Source organism: Falco cherrug, chromosome 2 (assembly GCF_023634085.1).
Source record: "Falco cherrug isolate bFalChe1 chromosome 2, bFalChe1.pri, whole genome shotgun sequence".
NCBI lineage: Eukaryota > Metazoa > Chordata > Aves > Falconiformes > Falconidae > Falco > Falco cherrug.
This window is the reverse complement of record NC_073698.1, coordinates 79491169-79506031: the sequence shown is the minus strand read 5'-3', so window position 1 is coordinate 79506031 and position 14863 is coordinate 79491169. Positions and strand designations below refer to the sequence as shown.

General features: G+C 39.8%; 1 protein-coding gene across 8 annotated transcripts in view; it reads left to right on the top strand.

Annotated features, from left to right (window-relative positions):
- PRDM15 (PR/SET domain 15) overlaps positions 1 to 14863 on the top strand; it is a 38601-nt gene that overhangs the window by 14833 nt on the left and 8905 nt on the right. For 5 of the 8 annotated variants that reach the window (XM_055703398.1, XM_055703394.1, XM_055703396.1 and 2 more), the window contains 12 exons: positions 838 to 936; positions 1712 to 1942; positions 2648 to 2783; positions 4454 to 4635; positions 5264 to 5358; positions 6290 to 6377; positions 7779 to 7946; positions 9535 to 9629; positions 10709 to 10840; positions 11697 to 11831; positions 13766 to 13929; positions 14377 to 14456. In XM_055703398.1, coding sequence (XP_055559373.1) covers positions 838 to 936; positions 1712 to 1942; positions 2648 to 2783; positions 4454 to 4635; positions 5264 to 5358; positions 6290 to 6377; positions 7779 to 7946; positions 9535 to 9629; positions 10709 to 10840; positions 11697 to 11831; positions 13766 to 13929; positions 14377 to 14456 — 1605 coding nt within the window. The remainder of the gene's footprint in view (positions 1 to 837; positions 937 to 1711; positions 1943 to 2647; positions 2784 to 4453; positions 4636 to 5263; positions 5359 to 6289; positions 6378 to 7778; positions 7947 to 9534; positions 9630 to 10708; positions 10841 to 11696; positions 11832 to 13765; positions 13930 to 14376; positions 14457 to 14863) is intronic. The other 3 variants (XM_055703400.1, XM_055703399.1, XM_055703397.1) reach the window with 3 other exon arrangements.

Genomic DNA, 14863 nt, shown 5'->3' with positions numbered 1-14863 from the left:
GAAATCTGTGGCAGAAACTGAGACACAGTTTGAATCTCCTGTGTTGCCATTCACCTAAGCCAATTTCAGTGTTGTCCTCCTCCTCTGGAAGCATCTTGTAGATGGTGGAATATTCAGCTTTGTGTGTACCAAAAAATCTCTGAACCAGTCCAGATTTATCAGATCCTCTTGACAAATTCAGACATATAATCCAAGGACTTAAAAACAATAAGTTATGAACAGAGTAACTATTTTCCTCTTTCTTTTGTTTTTTATTCCAGTTCCATTTTCCCCCAATTTCTTCTTGATCTTCTTTATCTGGTGTGAGCTGATAACATTAATTAAAACATTAATATGGTGTTTTCATAGAAAATCTATTTAATGAAACTGCTGAAACCCAGGTTTTCATTGTCCTCAGCCTTACTTCTGTTAATCCAAATACTCTTACTCTGCAATGCTCTTCACAGAGAGCCAGGAGGCTTCTCCTGCTTTGTCCTCAGCTGACCCAGAAAAGGACTGGTAACCTGGTTTTAAAGGTGCTAAAAATTGCTTTATATTGTGCCTTTGATAATCACAGTTCTTTAGAAAGTGATAAAGAGACTCTCAGGACTTTACAAAAACACTGATACTCTCTCTCCTAGCATCATCCTGTTTCTGTTCTGACTTTTCATCTGATCTGGTGTTTCAAGTGTTCATGTTTGGAAAACCCTGAGTTGGTCGCAGCTGCCCCTGTGTGCTTCTTACTGCTTAAGTTGTAACTTGTGATACTTGGGGAGTTATTGCAAGATAAACAAAGCTACAGGGATTTACCACCTTCCCATTTTCAAAGATTTTCAGTATTTCCTCTTGTGACTTTAGTGAACGCTTCGGAAGGCAGTGGAGCTGCAGAAGCAGAGTCCAGCCAGTGGATGTGTAAAGTGTGTTCATCTGCTTTCCAAGAGCCTCAGCTGCTGACAGGTAAGAAGTGCTAGAAATTCATGAGAGAGTACTGAGAAGCATCAGGACAATTCTGCTCTTCTTAGAGCAGGACACTGTGAAGCCATGCCCCATCCATGATGCAGTAAGATAAAGTTTTTTATTTTTGTGTTCCTTTAAGAAAAAGGGTAGGTAGAACAGTGATATTTTGGATATAGCAGTGGTCAGTCTCTGAGGAAACAGCTGTGATGTTGAATCTAAAATAAAACTGTTGTCTAGAAGATGACGTGAGGATTAGGAATATCAAGGATGGAGAACAGCATGAGCAGTGTATAAGGTCAGTGATACCAGCTTATACTTAGTGATATTGTCTGTCTGGTATTTATGGCACAGATTTAGTAAAGATAATGAGAGACGTTTTTACTGCATTGAATTTACAGCTATTTTATGCACTTTTCAAAAGAACTTAAAATATTTAAGAGCTCTGACCATTCGATGAATAATTTTTGAAAAGGAGACTTGGGCTGCTAAGTAACTTGGGCATTTGGAAAAATGTGTCCATTATTAGGGAGCACAGCCTTTTTGCAGTGATATCGAACAAATCTCTTAAAATAATCCGTCCCTCTGAGTAATTGTTTCAATGTTTAGTAGACTGTATGCTTTTATTTAGGAAGGTATTGTGACTACTTTTGAAATAATTTTAGGTGAATCTGCTAAGTGAGGTTGACCCAATAGATAGGCTTCAGCTGGATCTGTCCCTTTGAGTATTTAATGAGCTTCTTTCCTCCTTACTCTCTTTTCTTTCCCATCCACCCAGAGCACTTACTGAGTCACCTGGAACAAGCTAAAGGTGCCCCCCAAACCAGCCAAAATGAGGCTGTTGCAGAGAAAGCTGTAGAGGGTCCCCCTGTGGATCAGCCAGTGATTTGTGATGCAGCCAGTGCCAGTGCAGATACAGACTCAAGGAGGAAGGCCAGGCGGGGAAGAAAGCCCAAAACAGCAAAAGCGGAAGCACCTCTTGTCGTTGCTGAAGAGAAAGATTCTGCAGGTAAAACAAAACTTAAGAAAATGCTAAGCACATATCCCCACATATGTCTGTATTGATGCCTTCTCAGAAAGGTTTAAAAAGTAGCACAGAGGCAAGATGGAGGTATTTAGTTAGATCACTAAAGCAGATGATTTGAAAACTTTGTTAGTTATTTTGGAGGGCCTTGTCTATACTAAATGTTGCGGCACCTACACTTAATTAACCTGCATTCTTCTGTGACGGTTTTAGTAATAGAGAGGCACAGAGAAACACAGAATAATGGTTATGAGAGACCTGCCTGGCTTTCTGCAAGAAGGAACAGGAGAGAAAGCATCCTCCCTCTGAAGAGGAGATACCTACCTCTCTCTACCTTAAAGTTTATTCTTGAAAGGGGCCTTTTTCAGGGCCTCACCTTCCTTCAGGGGAAGTTCTAGCAGGAAATTCTGTGGTGCATAGTCAACTGACCCCTTAGTGATAGGTTGGAAAGGTAAGAAATCATGCCTTCTTAAGAGGTGTTGGCTACATTTTACTTGACATTCAGTAGCCACTTTACCTTGCAAGTACTACCTACTCGTTAGCAATCAATTATTCGTCATTGGCAAATAACATGTTTGGTGCCACATCTCGCTACAAATTCTGCATTTGAGGTTTGATTTCTTTCTATCTATCTATATTAATCTAGATATTTCTAACTATTAACACTGTATTTTTATGATGTGTTTCTAGTGGAACGTGTAGCAGATGTTGTAACTGAGGTCCCACCAGAAGAGGTGGCCCTGCCTTCAGCTGCAGAAGAGAGGATTATGGAATTGGTTTTAGGAAAGATGCCTAGCACCACAAATAGCATCAGTTCAGTGACAAAGTAAGTGTTCTGGGATGCAGAATTTCCTTTTAGGCTTAATTAAGATTATGTAGCATGAAACAGCTCTGCTCGACTTCTGGACCCACAGATGTTCTTTCTTATTACTGTAAAACTGTGTAATGCTGCTGCTGCTACAAGAGCTGCCTTTGAGTGCCACAAGGATGGCGTGTGCAGTGGAAGATGGTGCACAGATGGTGAGGTACTGGTGGTAGAATTTTGGAGCATAAACAACGAGAATTTCATTTTCTGTCATGTTACTGCTTTTGTTCAGTGTGATTCCAAAAGCCTCCTGCAGCTGCAAGGTGAAACACTACTCCTGTTAAATGTTGGTGGTAAACCAGGAAAAGACATCTTTGCTAAAAAAATTACGCTAACCACTATTACTTTTCAGTCTTTTCATCTTGTAGTTGACCAGCTTGCAGATACATGATTAATAGAAGGCCAGTCTGTTATTTAACTTGAACTTTAGACAAAATATATGAATACCTATAATGAAGAGCAAGAGAGAGTCTGAAAAACAGAGGATGTTACAGACAGTTGGTGGAAAGTGGCCTTGGGAGAAGGGATAGACACGGTAAATGTATGAAGCTGGGCATAAGAAGATAAGCTCAAGGAGAACCAAACAGAAATACGTGAACTATAACTGTCCAAATCGGCATACTAAAAGATCCACCCTCGAGCAAAAAAAGCCCCCTCCCCACAGAACATGTGCAGTGAAAAAGAACTCTGTGCCTTTAAATGGAGATGTGGCTTGTAAGAACTAGTGAGATTTAAGTGTGACTGAACATAATTGTAAACAGTTGTTCAAAGTGTATATGAAATTTTACTATGTGTTAAGAGGTGTGCCAGCTTTGTGGATTTACCACCTAGCACCCGTCTCTGCACAGACATGCAATAAATGGTATCTTGGCTCTGTGTCTGAGATTGGCTCTGTGCACACCAGGTAATGAACTCCATTTGTGAGACAGCAGTCTTAACTCATATGAATGACTTCATGTTGATTTGTGTGTGTCATACTTCCGATTTAGAGCAGTGGGGGGGGAAAGCTTCAGTATATTAGAACCTCAGGGAGACCCTTAAATATATTTGATCAATTTAGGTTCTTTAATGTCGTTTTGTCTTGATAAAACCGGCTTTTAAAATTCTTTTTGTATAATAAAGCACTTGATTTTTCAAAATTAGCTAGTAATGCTATATATTGAAGTTCTTAGCTGATACACAGCCATCAAAAATGCATTCCAGCAGGTGGTTGTGCTGGGAAATAGAACAGTACTGCTTCTTGGCACCCTGCTGCCCTCTTATCATATTCCTCCTGCATGCGACCTGCCAGGCTTTCTAAGCTGAAGTAGTGCTAATGTTTTCAGAGGATAGTCAGAACAGTTCCTTTATGTTCCTCTGAGGAGCCTGCAAAGAGAATCTCTGAGGCTGGTGGGCTGCTGCTTTTTTCCTTGTTTGTGCTGGGTGAAGATAATTTGGAGTTAGCCGCGCTCTGACATCTGCTGCTTCCAGAGGATGGCCAGGAGGGCACCTTGGCAATGAGGAAGCTCCAGGCCCCCTCCCTCCTGCCAGAAGCTGAGCATAACACTCCTTTAGCTTTAGCCAGCTGGTGGGACTCTTCCTTGCAACCTGTGGGATACCTTTCAGTCCCTGCCTTTCTTTCTCTAATCCAGTAGGTTTGCTCATCACCAAAACACCATGTCCCTCAAAAGAAGTTTAATTCTCTCCAGTAGACATGGTATACGGCGGAAGCTGATAAAACAACTTGGGGAGCATAAGCGAGTCTACCAGTGCAGTATCTGCAGTAAGATCTTCCAGAACAGCAGCAACCTCAGCAGGCACATCCGTTCTCACGGTGGGTTGCTTTTACCTCGCTTGTGTATTGATTTTGTCTCTCATTGGCTCCACCATTGAGTAAAGGAACTAGGCTATTGTTAGATACTGGGATATGCAATTTGAAGAGAGCTATTTTTTCTTTTTTTTTTTAACGCTCTCTAGGAAACTCTTAGTTATGCAGAACAAAGCATGAGAAGATAATAGTTGAAAGGTGAAGTTAAGAGTATTTGGAGCTTGAATTTAGGTACATATTTTAAGCAAGGGCAAGGACGTGATGTTTTCTCCAGAATTATTCTTGCCTTTAAATATACACATATGTATCTCCCCCCCCACCTTCACAGGCACATGGGTAACATTGCTATGTAAATGTCACCCGAGTGCATTTTAGCTTGTGAGCTAAAGTTCCAGGGATCTGTGACCTACTACAAAGTACTCTGTGAAAAATAATCACTGAAAAAGGGTGGGGGAACCAAACAAAATTGTTGGAAAAGGTTAAAATCCGCTACTTGGATCTCCTGTATTACTGAAGTTTCTCATCACTAGCCTGTTTGTTTGCTGTTGCTTGTGCTTTGGTTTCCCCTGTCTTGCCTAGAGTTGATATTATCAGTCACTGACTACTTTCTTTTTATCTTGATTGATCCCCTCAGGTGACAAACTATTTAAATGTGAGGAATGCGCAAAGCTGTTCAGCCGTAAAGAGAGCTTGAAGCAGCATGTTTCATACAAGCACAGCAGGAATGAAGTGAGTGTAAATGACTAGCGGGCTCTTTCTGAGGTTAGGTGAAAATGTAGTGAGCTTCCAGGTGCTAGCTGGGAAGCTTGGGTCAATTATATTTGGGTAGATGTCTGTGTGAATAAGTGAGACAAGACTGATAGGGAGAGGTAACATCTTCTGTTAGAACAGCTGATGAATTTGCAAAGCGTGGACGTGCTTTTGAGTGTACAACTCCTTTTTGTGTCCAAATTTCCTATAGAATATTGTTTTCAGGCATCATTTACAGCAAGACAAGCTGGAGTTAGGTGGACCTGTATGATCTAGAGGTGAGATCTGACTTCAGTTTATGGTACTGTATAGGATTGTTCCAGTCTTGTTTGCTTGTTCTGTTGCATTTATCCCCACCGGACATGCGTAACTCTCTGGGTAAAGGCTGTGTCGTTAAGGGCTACACACATGTGTGTAAACCTACAGTGCTTACAGCAGCAGCACCATGTCCATTGGTGAGAGCCTTTTAGTGCTGCTGCCAATATAAATATTAAACATGCCTCTAGTGGTGCCTTATCAGAAAATATTTCTGTTGCTACTTGGCATCAAGGTCCTAAGTTCTCAGATTGCTGGCATCTGTTCTGGAGCTGAAGGATGAGTCAGATTACATCCTGCTTCTCAAAAATTGTCTCTGTGTTGGACCAGGGGTTGTCAGGAAGACTGTTAAATGCACACAGGGGCATGATCTACTTTTTTTTTTTTTTTAATAGAGCTCAGATATAGGAACATGGGAGGATGATATAGTGTCAGAATTTTGCATCACTGTGTATTTGAATGTCCTGTTGAAGGAAGAAAAATGGGAAAAGACAGAAAACAGCAACAAAAAAAAAGTAGTTCAGATTTACAATTTCTCTGTCAGGCGTGACTTGACTTTTTCCCCACTTGAACATTTACTGTTTGCAATCCTCAGGTTGACAGTGAGTACAGATACAAGTGCAGCACATGTGAAAAGGCCTTTCGGATAGAAAGTGCATTGGAATTCCATAACTGCAGGACAGGTGAGAATGGCTAATTGTTCCACTTCCTCTGGCATCTCTACTCCATTTTGGGAGAACATCCACAAATCCATCTCAGCATAGAAACTGCAGAAGGGGAGTAGGAATTTGGTTTTTGTCATCATCACAACAAGCAACCTGCCCTGCTTCCCTTAAACTCTGTGATAAGTGTAACCACTAATCTGTAGAGCAACACATCCACTTATATATTGCTTTTTTTAGTATCTCCTGCTTACCTGTCTAATATCCTCAGTGGTATTTCATTTGCATGTTCACAGATACCCTGTCACCATCTCGGTTTAATTTTCTTTTTTGCAACTAAGTTTCACTTCATTTATCTGTAACAGAAGAACTGGAAAGGGGAGCAGTACTATTGATTGATTGTAGTTTTCTGGAATTACAGTTTTCTTAGGTTTTTTTTTTATACTTGGAATAGTTTCTCTAGATTTTTTTTTCTTAGTATCACTATAACCTGTCCTTTCCTCCCATAGCCATCCCTTGTTGTTACTCGTCTTATTTATGTTGAGTGATTTATGCTTAGAAAAGGACATGTTGGTTACTTTTATGGACCCATGACTGACATGATAACTGTCAGTCCAGAATCACCTGCGTAGTTACCCCTTACAGCACTATTCAAAGAAGGTTTTCTCAGTTCCTTTCAAGAGGGTACAGGCTGTGTGAAAACTCAGCCTTATGAAGAACGGAAACTAATGCCAAGTAACCTCGGTATTCATTTTATTCAAAGGCAGCAGCTCATTTTTGCTTTTAGACCAAAATGAGCAGCAGTTTTTGCTCTATTCTTCAAGGCATGAAACAGTTACTTCTTTGTGATTGCTGTAGCATTGGCAGATTCCATCTACAGAACCATGCCTTCATGTTCCAAGAAAAGTCTTAACTACTGAATACAAAACAAATTCCCCATAGGCCTATCGTCATGTAATGGTATATTTTTGAGATTTTATACTTTCTTCTGGAGTATTCTGTACTGGCTGGTATTAGAAGCCAGTGCTGGCAGAAGTGTTCTGGTGCTTAGACACAGCTGTTCATGTTATGCTATGTTGCTGTATGTGTAGTGATTTTACCAACATTAAAAACTTGAATCAATTGTAACAGAAGCCACTCCAAGCATAATTTTAATGAATGCTAGATCACAGTGGAAGTAGCCCATGTGAGGAAGTTACAATGCTAGATTCCATGTTCAAGTTAGGATTATGTATATTTGTTGCCTTTGAAAAAAATTTTAAAGTAGAAGAAAAACTTAGCTTTTGCATTTCCCTCCTTAGTCCATACAATGATGGGTTATAGCTTAAAACTCCTCAGATCTAACAGAAGAATTACCTGTCTCACAAACATACAAAACCTGTTTTCGTCTGTAAAGAACTGCATGGTTTCTCTTGCTGACAGATGACAAGACATTCCAGTGTGAGATGTGTTTCAGATTCTTTTCTACAAACAGTAATCTTTCAAAACACAAGAAAAAACATGGGGATAAGAAGTTTGCATGTGAAATCTGCAATAAGATGTTCTACCGGAAGGATGTCATGCTAGACCATCAAAGACGACACTTGGAAGGTAAGTATGCTGCAGATCAATTACTACTCTTGAAATGGCAGTAGAGGTGGGAAGGTTAAGGAAACGATTGTGTATCATATTCTTCTGTATGCTAGCTGTCATTTTTTTTTATCAGTTACCTGATCTGGCGTAGCAAGTTTCAGCAAAATGAAGGACAAGAGTAAATGGCCTCAAGTTACACCAGGGGAGGTTTAGATTGGATATTAGGAAAAATCTCTTCACCGAAAGGGTTGTCAAGGATTGGAACAGGCTGCCCAGGGAAATGGTTGAGTCACCATCCCTGGAGGTATTTAAAAGACCTGTAGGTGTGGCATTTAGGGACATGGTTTAGTGGTGGACTTGGCAGTGCTAGGTTAATGGTTGGACTCAATGACCTTAAAGGTCTTTTGCAGCCTAAATGATCTGATGATTCTATGATTTATTTAACATAATAATAATGGATCCTGGAGGGGAGTTATCTAATTCTATGAAAAACTTTCTAGGAGGGGCACCTACCCTTTTTTTCAGCCTCATGTGATTGGATCTAGTGCTACTAATGGTCATGGGGAAGTTGTTTGGCTTATTATACAGTAGTTTAGACTAGCAGATTTTAATTAAATCTTTTTCTTTCTTTAATTCTGTTCTTTCTATTTAAAAAAACGGTACAGTAACTTGAAAATTTGAAGGCAGATAATTAACTGGCAATGTACAACTGGAAATGACTAGTGTATAAATAGTATAAATCAAATGCTGTATGATGATATCTTTCAAAATCTTAAGTATGAAGAAGAGGTTATACACTGTTCAAAATCTTAAACATATAAAGATTTTATAGGTATTCAAAGACTCTGGAAAAACCTGAGTGATGGTAGGTATCTGAAATATGTATTCTTACCTCTAGTGATATAAAATCATATAAAATCTAAATATAAAATCTATATATAATATATATATAGAGAGAGAGAGAGATAAAATCTAGATATGAAATCAGAGGTGATTTTAAAGAAGCAGCCAGATTGTCTAACTTTGTACTGTGGACATAGCTGACTGTCACTGGCCTCTCTTGTGATTCAGACCTTTGTGTCATAAATGAGAGGACAGCTAGAGGATGAGGGGTTGAGTGGCAATGGCAAGGCATCTCTTGCTTAGCTGTTACAGCACAGCAGCCCTCTTCCCTCCTGAAAGTAGCAGAGAAAGATCTGAAATTCTCATTGAGCATTAGAGATGATGCTGGGTGGTTGCCTCTCTCATTAGAGACTGCAAGGGGAAGTTTCTGGGCCAGCGATTTGACTGAAGTGCCAAGGCCTACTAGATCTGCCTGTTTCCAGGTGCTGACAATCTGTGCCTGGTTTCTGACACTTTATGATTGGTGTGCTGAACAATAAGCGATAATATTCAGTTCAGCAGACTGCTTTTATATTCTTTAGGCACCGTTTTAATTTAGAAATCATCCTTTTGTTAGCAACTAAATTCTTCATTGAGGCTTTTCCCATGATCCTAAATGATCCTCTTCTCTACAGTATTCACCTGAAAGGGCATGCAGATTGGAGTGGAAAACCATGGTTTATTTTTTTTGTTTTGTTTTTTTGATGGGGACTGTTCTGTTAAGGGGTGAGGCGTGTGAAAAGAGAAGACTTTGAGCACAACACGGAAAACATGGTGCGCTACAAAAAGGAGCCTTCGGGATGCCCTGTGTGTGGGAAGGTAGGCGCCTTTGCCAGCATGTGCCATGTGAAGCTCTGCATTGTAGCTGCAAGGATACTGCAGGGGTATGGTGTGCCTCAACCCAGCTCCTCCAAATGAGTTACCGTAGCATAACGAGTTGCCACCCATGTATTAAACCACAACAGCAGCCTACCTAAACCACAACACAGCCTGCCAAAAGGTTGAGGTAAATTACTTGCACTGAGGTATATGCCAAGTCAGATTACCTCGCAGCTTGGACAGGCATGTGGCTTGTTACCAGCGAGCCTCGCCATCCAGCCACGACGTTATTCTTTAAACTGCCCAGCTCCATTATACATCCAAGCTCACTGTGGCCATGCATGGTGGCAGCTGTCAGGACAAAGATAAGAACAAAACTACTTTTCAGGATATGTAGCACAACGTAGAGTGTAACATGGCCACTGTCTGTCAGTGAAATCTCATGGCTCATGTTATTTACAGTGAAGCTTTTCTTCTGGAATGTAAACAGTTGGAGTTGACTGTGATTCCATGGTGTAGTCATGGCACTGTTGCATTTGGGTATTTAACACTCATGAGATTAAGTTGCTGTTATCACAGGTACAAAGACTGTGAGTTTAACTAGTGATTTTATAAATGTCTAATGATTCATGGTGCAAGACATACTCAAGCAGCTCTTAAGTTGGTGTGTAGACCTTTGGTTTTGATACTTCAGATACGTTACATATCAATGAAGGTAGATTTTGTGGATGTGTCTATTTATAGATAGGTGGAACATTCATGATTCAAAAGGCATTATAAAGACTAAATATTTCTAAATCTACCCTGTGTAATTCTGCTGCAGCTTTTTTGGAAGTCCACCTCTGATGAACAGCCAATTTCAGTCAGTTCCTTGGAACTGTACACCTGTATTTTGCTGTGCCAGTAGTTTCTGGGGTAACCTGCTGGCTGGATAACAGGAGCCCCTACATGTTTGTGGTCAGAATGAATGAAACAGGACAGTAAATATGTTCTGTGCTCTCCACTGGATAGCTTGTAAAGAACTCCAGCCCTGATGGACATTATACAAAAACCATTCCTTCCTTCTTCTTTTCTTTTAGGTGTTTTCATGTAGGAGCAATATGAACAAACATCTTTTAACACATGGAGACAAGAAATACACTTGTGAAATCTGCGGACGTAAATTTTTCAGGGTGGATGTGTTGAGAGATCACATTCATGTCCATTTTAAGGTATTGTGCTAATAATTTATTAGAAAAGTTACTTGGCAGACATGTAAACGTACCAATATATTGAGACTGTTGCGGCCACGTGTTCATACTGGCAATACAACAGTGGTTATGTACTCTGCGCAGTGATGTTTCTACAGCAGCTTAACATGAGTTGTGTTCTGATTTACCCATGGCTCTGTTTCTACATCTGGATTGCTACGGCATATATGGACCAGTTTAAAGCAGGGAGAATAACTTAACAGGAAGGCTGCAGACAGATGTATTGTTCCAATTGTAGTTTGGTTGGGCTGAGGGGTTACTGTCATACTCTCTCTTTGTGGGGAAAAAAACAAGAGAACTAATTGTTCCTGCCTTTTGCATGCCAGTGACTGTGATCCTCTTGCATATGCCACTATAACTGCCTGTATATTGAGTTCTTTACCTGATTTTATCAAAATGTTCCAAATCACAAAAAAATCCCCCATTTTAATAGTGCTTAATCAGACCCAGATTATTTTGACATAACCAGGTTAACACTAAATTAATTATATGGATTGAATTGAAAGTTGTATAACTCAGTGGTGCTCATAAGGATGTTTTTATGAATAGAATACTGTACCAGTTGAATCTCTGTTTACATTGAAGTTCCTTTTATACACAGAAAAATTGTTTGGATAAGCAGTTGTTCCTTGTTTATTCATGGACAGAGGAACTTTGTTTACCTGATTGAATGAAGCAGGAGGGTATTTTAAATAAATAATGTTGCAGCAATTGTTAATTCAAGGCAGTCTGCATGGCAACAAAAGCTGACGAGGTGCTACCTTTTGAAATAGAAGTTTAATCTATTAAAACAAAATATTCTTTCCCACCTACACAGGACATAGCACTAATGGATGATCACCAGAGAGAAGAATTCATTGGTAAAATTGGAATCTCATCAGAGGAAAATGATGACAACTCTGATGAAAGTGCAGATTCTGAGCCTCACAAGTATAGCTGCAAAAGGTGCCAGGTAGCTTTAAATACTTTCAAATTAACTTTTTGGGGGGATGGGAGGAAGGAGTGGAAACGTTTATAAATCATTCAGTATTTTAAATAACATTAAGGGTTCACAAAGAGAAGGCCGGTCCACAGGTCTGCTCTCTTCCACAGTGCTTGTTACCTCTAATCTGTTGATGCTTGCCATAAGACTTTAGGTGATGTTCTGTAAGGTGAATGCTAAACACTTAAAATGAGAAATACACATACATATGCTTGCCTGTGTGGAAAGAAGCTAGCAAGCAAAACTGGAGGAAGAAACAATAACGGAACATTCACATCTTACACTACTTTTTAATTATGTGCAAGTTAAAATTATTATAGCATTTCTGAATTATACAATCCATAAACTGATTAATTTTTATGAGATCCAATGGTCCTCTAGTAGACACCCAGTTCTGGAGACTTAAGACTGCTGCTTATGTTCAGTGTGACTGCTTATTCTTGGCCTACTCTATTACTAACAGGACAACATTAGAAGTACTGATGGAACATATTTTACTCAGTTGTCAGCTGAGACCGGAAGACTTTTTAAACCTTTTGCATGGCTTTTGCCATTTTATAAAGAAGTAATGGGGAAGAATGGAGTCCTTAAGGCCCATTTGGATTCCCTTACTGGGCAAGCATGCTGTGCTGGGTGGGTGGGATGCAAAAGCAATCAGTGAGAACAGCAAAACTGGCCAAACTGACATAGGGACAGGGGAATTTCGGTAGTTAAGCCACTGACTTAGCTGCTGGAAATCAGAGCTTCTATCACAGTCTACACTTAATGTGATAAAAGTGCTTAGCTTATCTTCATTTTAAAGACATGGATATAATAATTCAGTTGTATGTTTTATCTGTGCACTGGTTTTAAGTGCTAAGTGATTTTAAGCTTATGTCAGTGAGCGTAAGAAGATGTGGTATCACACCAGTTTACCACATTGAAAGCAACCACATGATTATTTTAACACCTGACACTTTATGGGTACATAAACTATATAAAATTGTATGCTTCCAAATGAGGGCAATTGTGCCATTTGGATTAGAAAGATCGTTTTGGAAGCTGGGATTTTAGCAGTTTTGCAGGTGTTTGTGAAGTAAATGGTTGTGTAAGGCAGCAGCTGTGGATAACGAGTGTTAGCTGTGATGAGATGGGGGGGCTCTTTGTGGCTGAAAATATCTTTCATGCATTCCTAAGGGAGAACAACATACAAATGAGTCATAGTGAACATACCTCTTCTGAGCTCTTAAGAATCTTTCTCTTTTTTTCTCATCCCAAAGCACACCTTCACCAAGCTGTGCAATGCTGTCAGAAATACCCCGGCTACTCCCAAAATTGGAGCAAAAGATGATGTCATTAGGGCACTTTGCCTGATATGTTGGAGTATATATGTGTATGCAGGGTTACTTAGTCCAGGGAACTGAGTCATGGAGCACCTGTCTGTTGTAGTTGTAGCAGTTCCAGGAGCTGAGCTAGAATCACTGCCCTGCAATGCCTAGAAATACCAACTCTTCTGGAGAAAATGCCAAAGTTTACTATGCAGACTAGAGCTTACCATGCCCCTAGAGCCCAAAAGACTTTTTTTCCTTCTATGGCATCCTTGCTTTGGCAGCTAGTGGAGGTTAGATGTGGCCCTCTTCAAGGCTGTTCTTCAGTGCACAAATAATTGGAGGTCCTCTGCTTGTCCAGTGTAAGAAGCAGAGATACCATCTCAAGCTAGTTTTCCAAATGGTGTCCTGTAGTAATGTGTTTGTAATGGCCAAAGAGGTTCAAGCCTAAATCCGGCTTTCACAGATTTTTTCACCTAGGGATACACAGGATATTTATGTCTACTAGCTCTGACTAGATCCCAGTGATGTGTTACTAGACTGTTACTGTTCCCAAGGACTTTTTCCCCTTTGATTCACTATTGGTTCTTTCCACAGTTGACTTTTGGCAGAGGGAAGGAGTACCTGAAGCACATAATGGACGTGCACAAGGAGAAAGGCTATGGCTGTAGTATTTGTAACCGACGTTTTGCCTTGAAGGCAACTTACCATGCACACATGGTCATTCATCGGGAGAACCTGCCTGATCCTAACGTGCAGAAGTAAGATGATGTGTTGGACTGACAGCAGGAGCTATCTTTCTGAAGTTACAGTGGCTCTGCCACCTGAATTGGGCTGTACTAAAATATCTGAAACTGTATAATAGGCGTTAAAATGTTTATTGAAAGCTAGAGATGTATACCACTAATGAATCACTTCACACAGAGATTAGTCAACAGCCTCCCAGTTTGGGCTTTGTAAAGTATAAATCTATGATTTTGGTAAATATTTTTACAAACTATGAATTGAGAATATAGGAATGCCAGACTGCTCCAAGCTTGCAGTGAACATACAGGTTTCTTAAGGCTAATTTAAAAAATGCATTTGTGTTTCAAGGAACTTCTGTAGTAATTATTATTACCACATGAAATACAGTTACTGATAGAGATGCCTGAAAAACACCTCTGTCTCAAGAAATGAGTCACAGTTTTTGTTCTTCTTGGTTCCAGGTACATCCATCCATGTGAAATCTGTGGAAGGATTTTTAACAGTATAGGAAATCTGGAAAGACATAAGCTTATACATACAGGTAAAAATGTTGTATTTCTTTATTATTATCAATACTAAGAAGACATTTCTGTTGCCAGTGCCTGCCTTATTTTTTTTCAGGAGGAAATAAGTTGTGAGTTTTTACTATAGGTTACAATGAGATAAATGTTCCATTTATGCTTTTAGGGTAGACCGGTTTTCTAAAGCAGGAGGTATTAATGAGGGTATTTCATCTAGGCACACAATCCAGATTCCTAGTTAATATGATGCAGGATTCACCAGCTAAAAATCCTAATTCTGTATTCTGTTCTCCCCAAATTCTTACCCGTGCCATCTTCTCACCATTACACAGGCTGAAAACTGCTATCGCAAAATCATTTTTAACAGCTCATTATTATTTCACGCTATTCAGTATTTTCCTGCCTCAGGCTTTATCTTTTTTTTTTT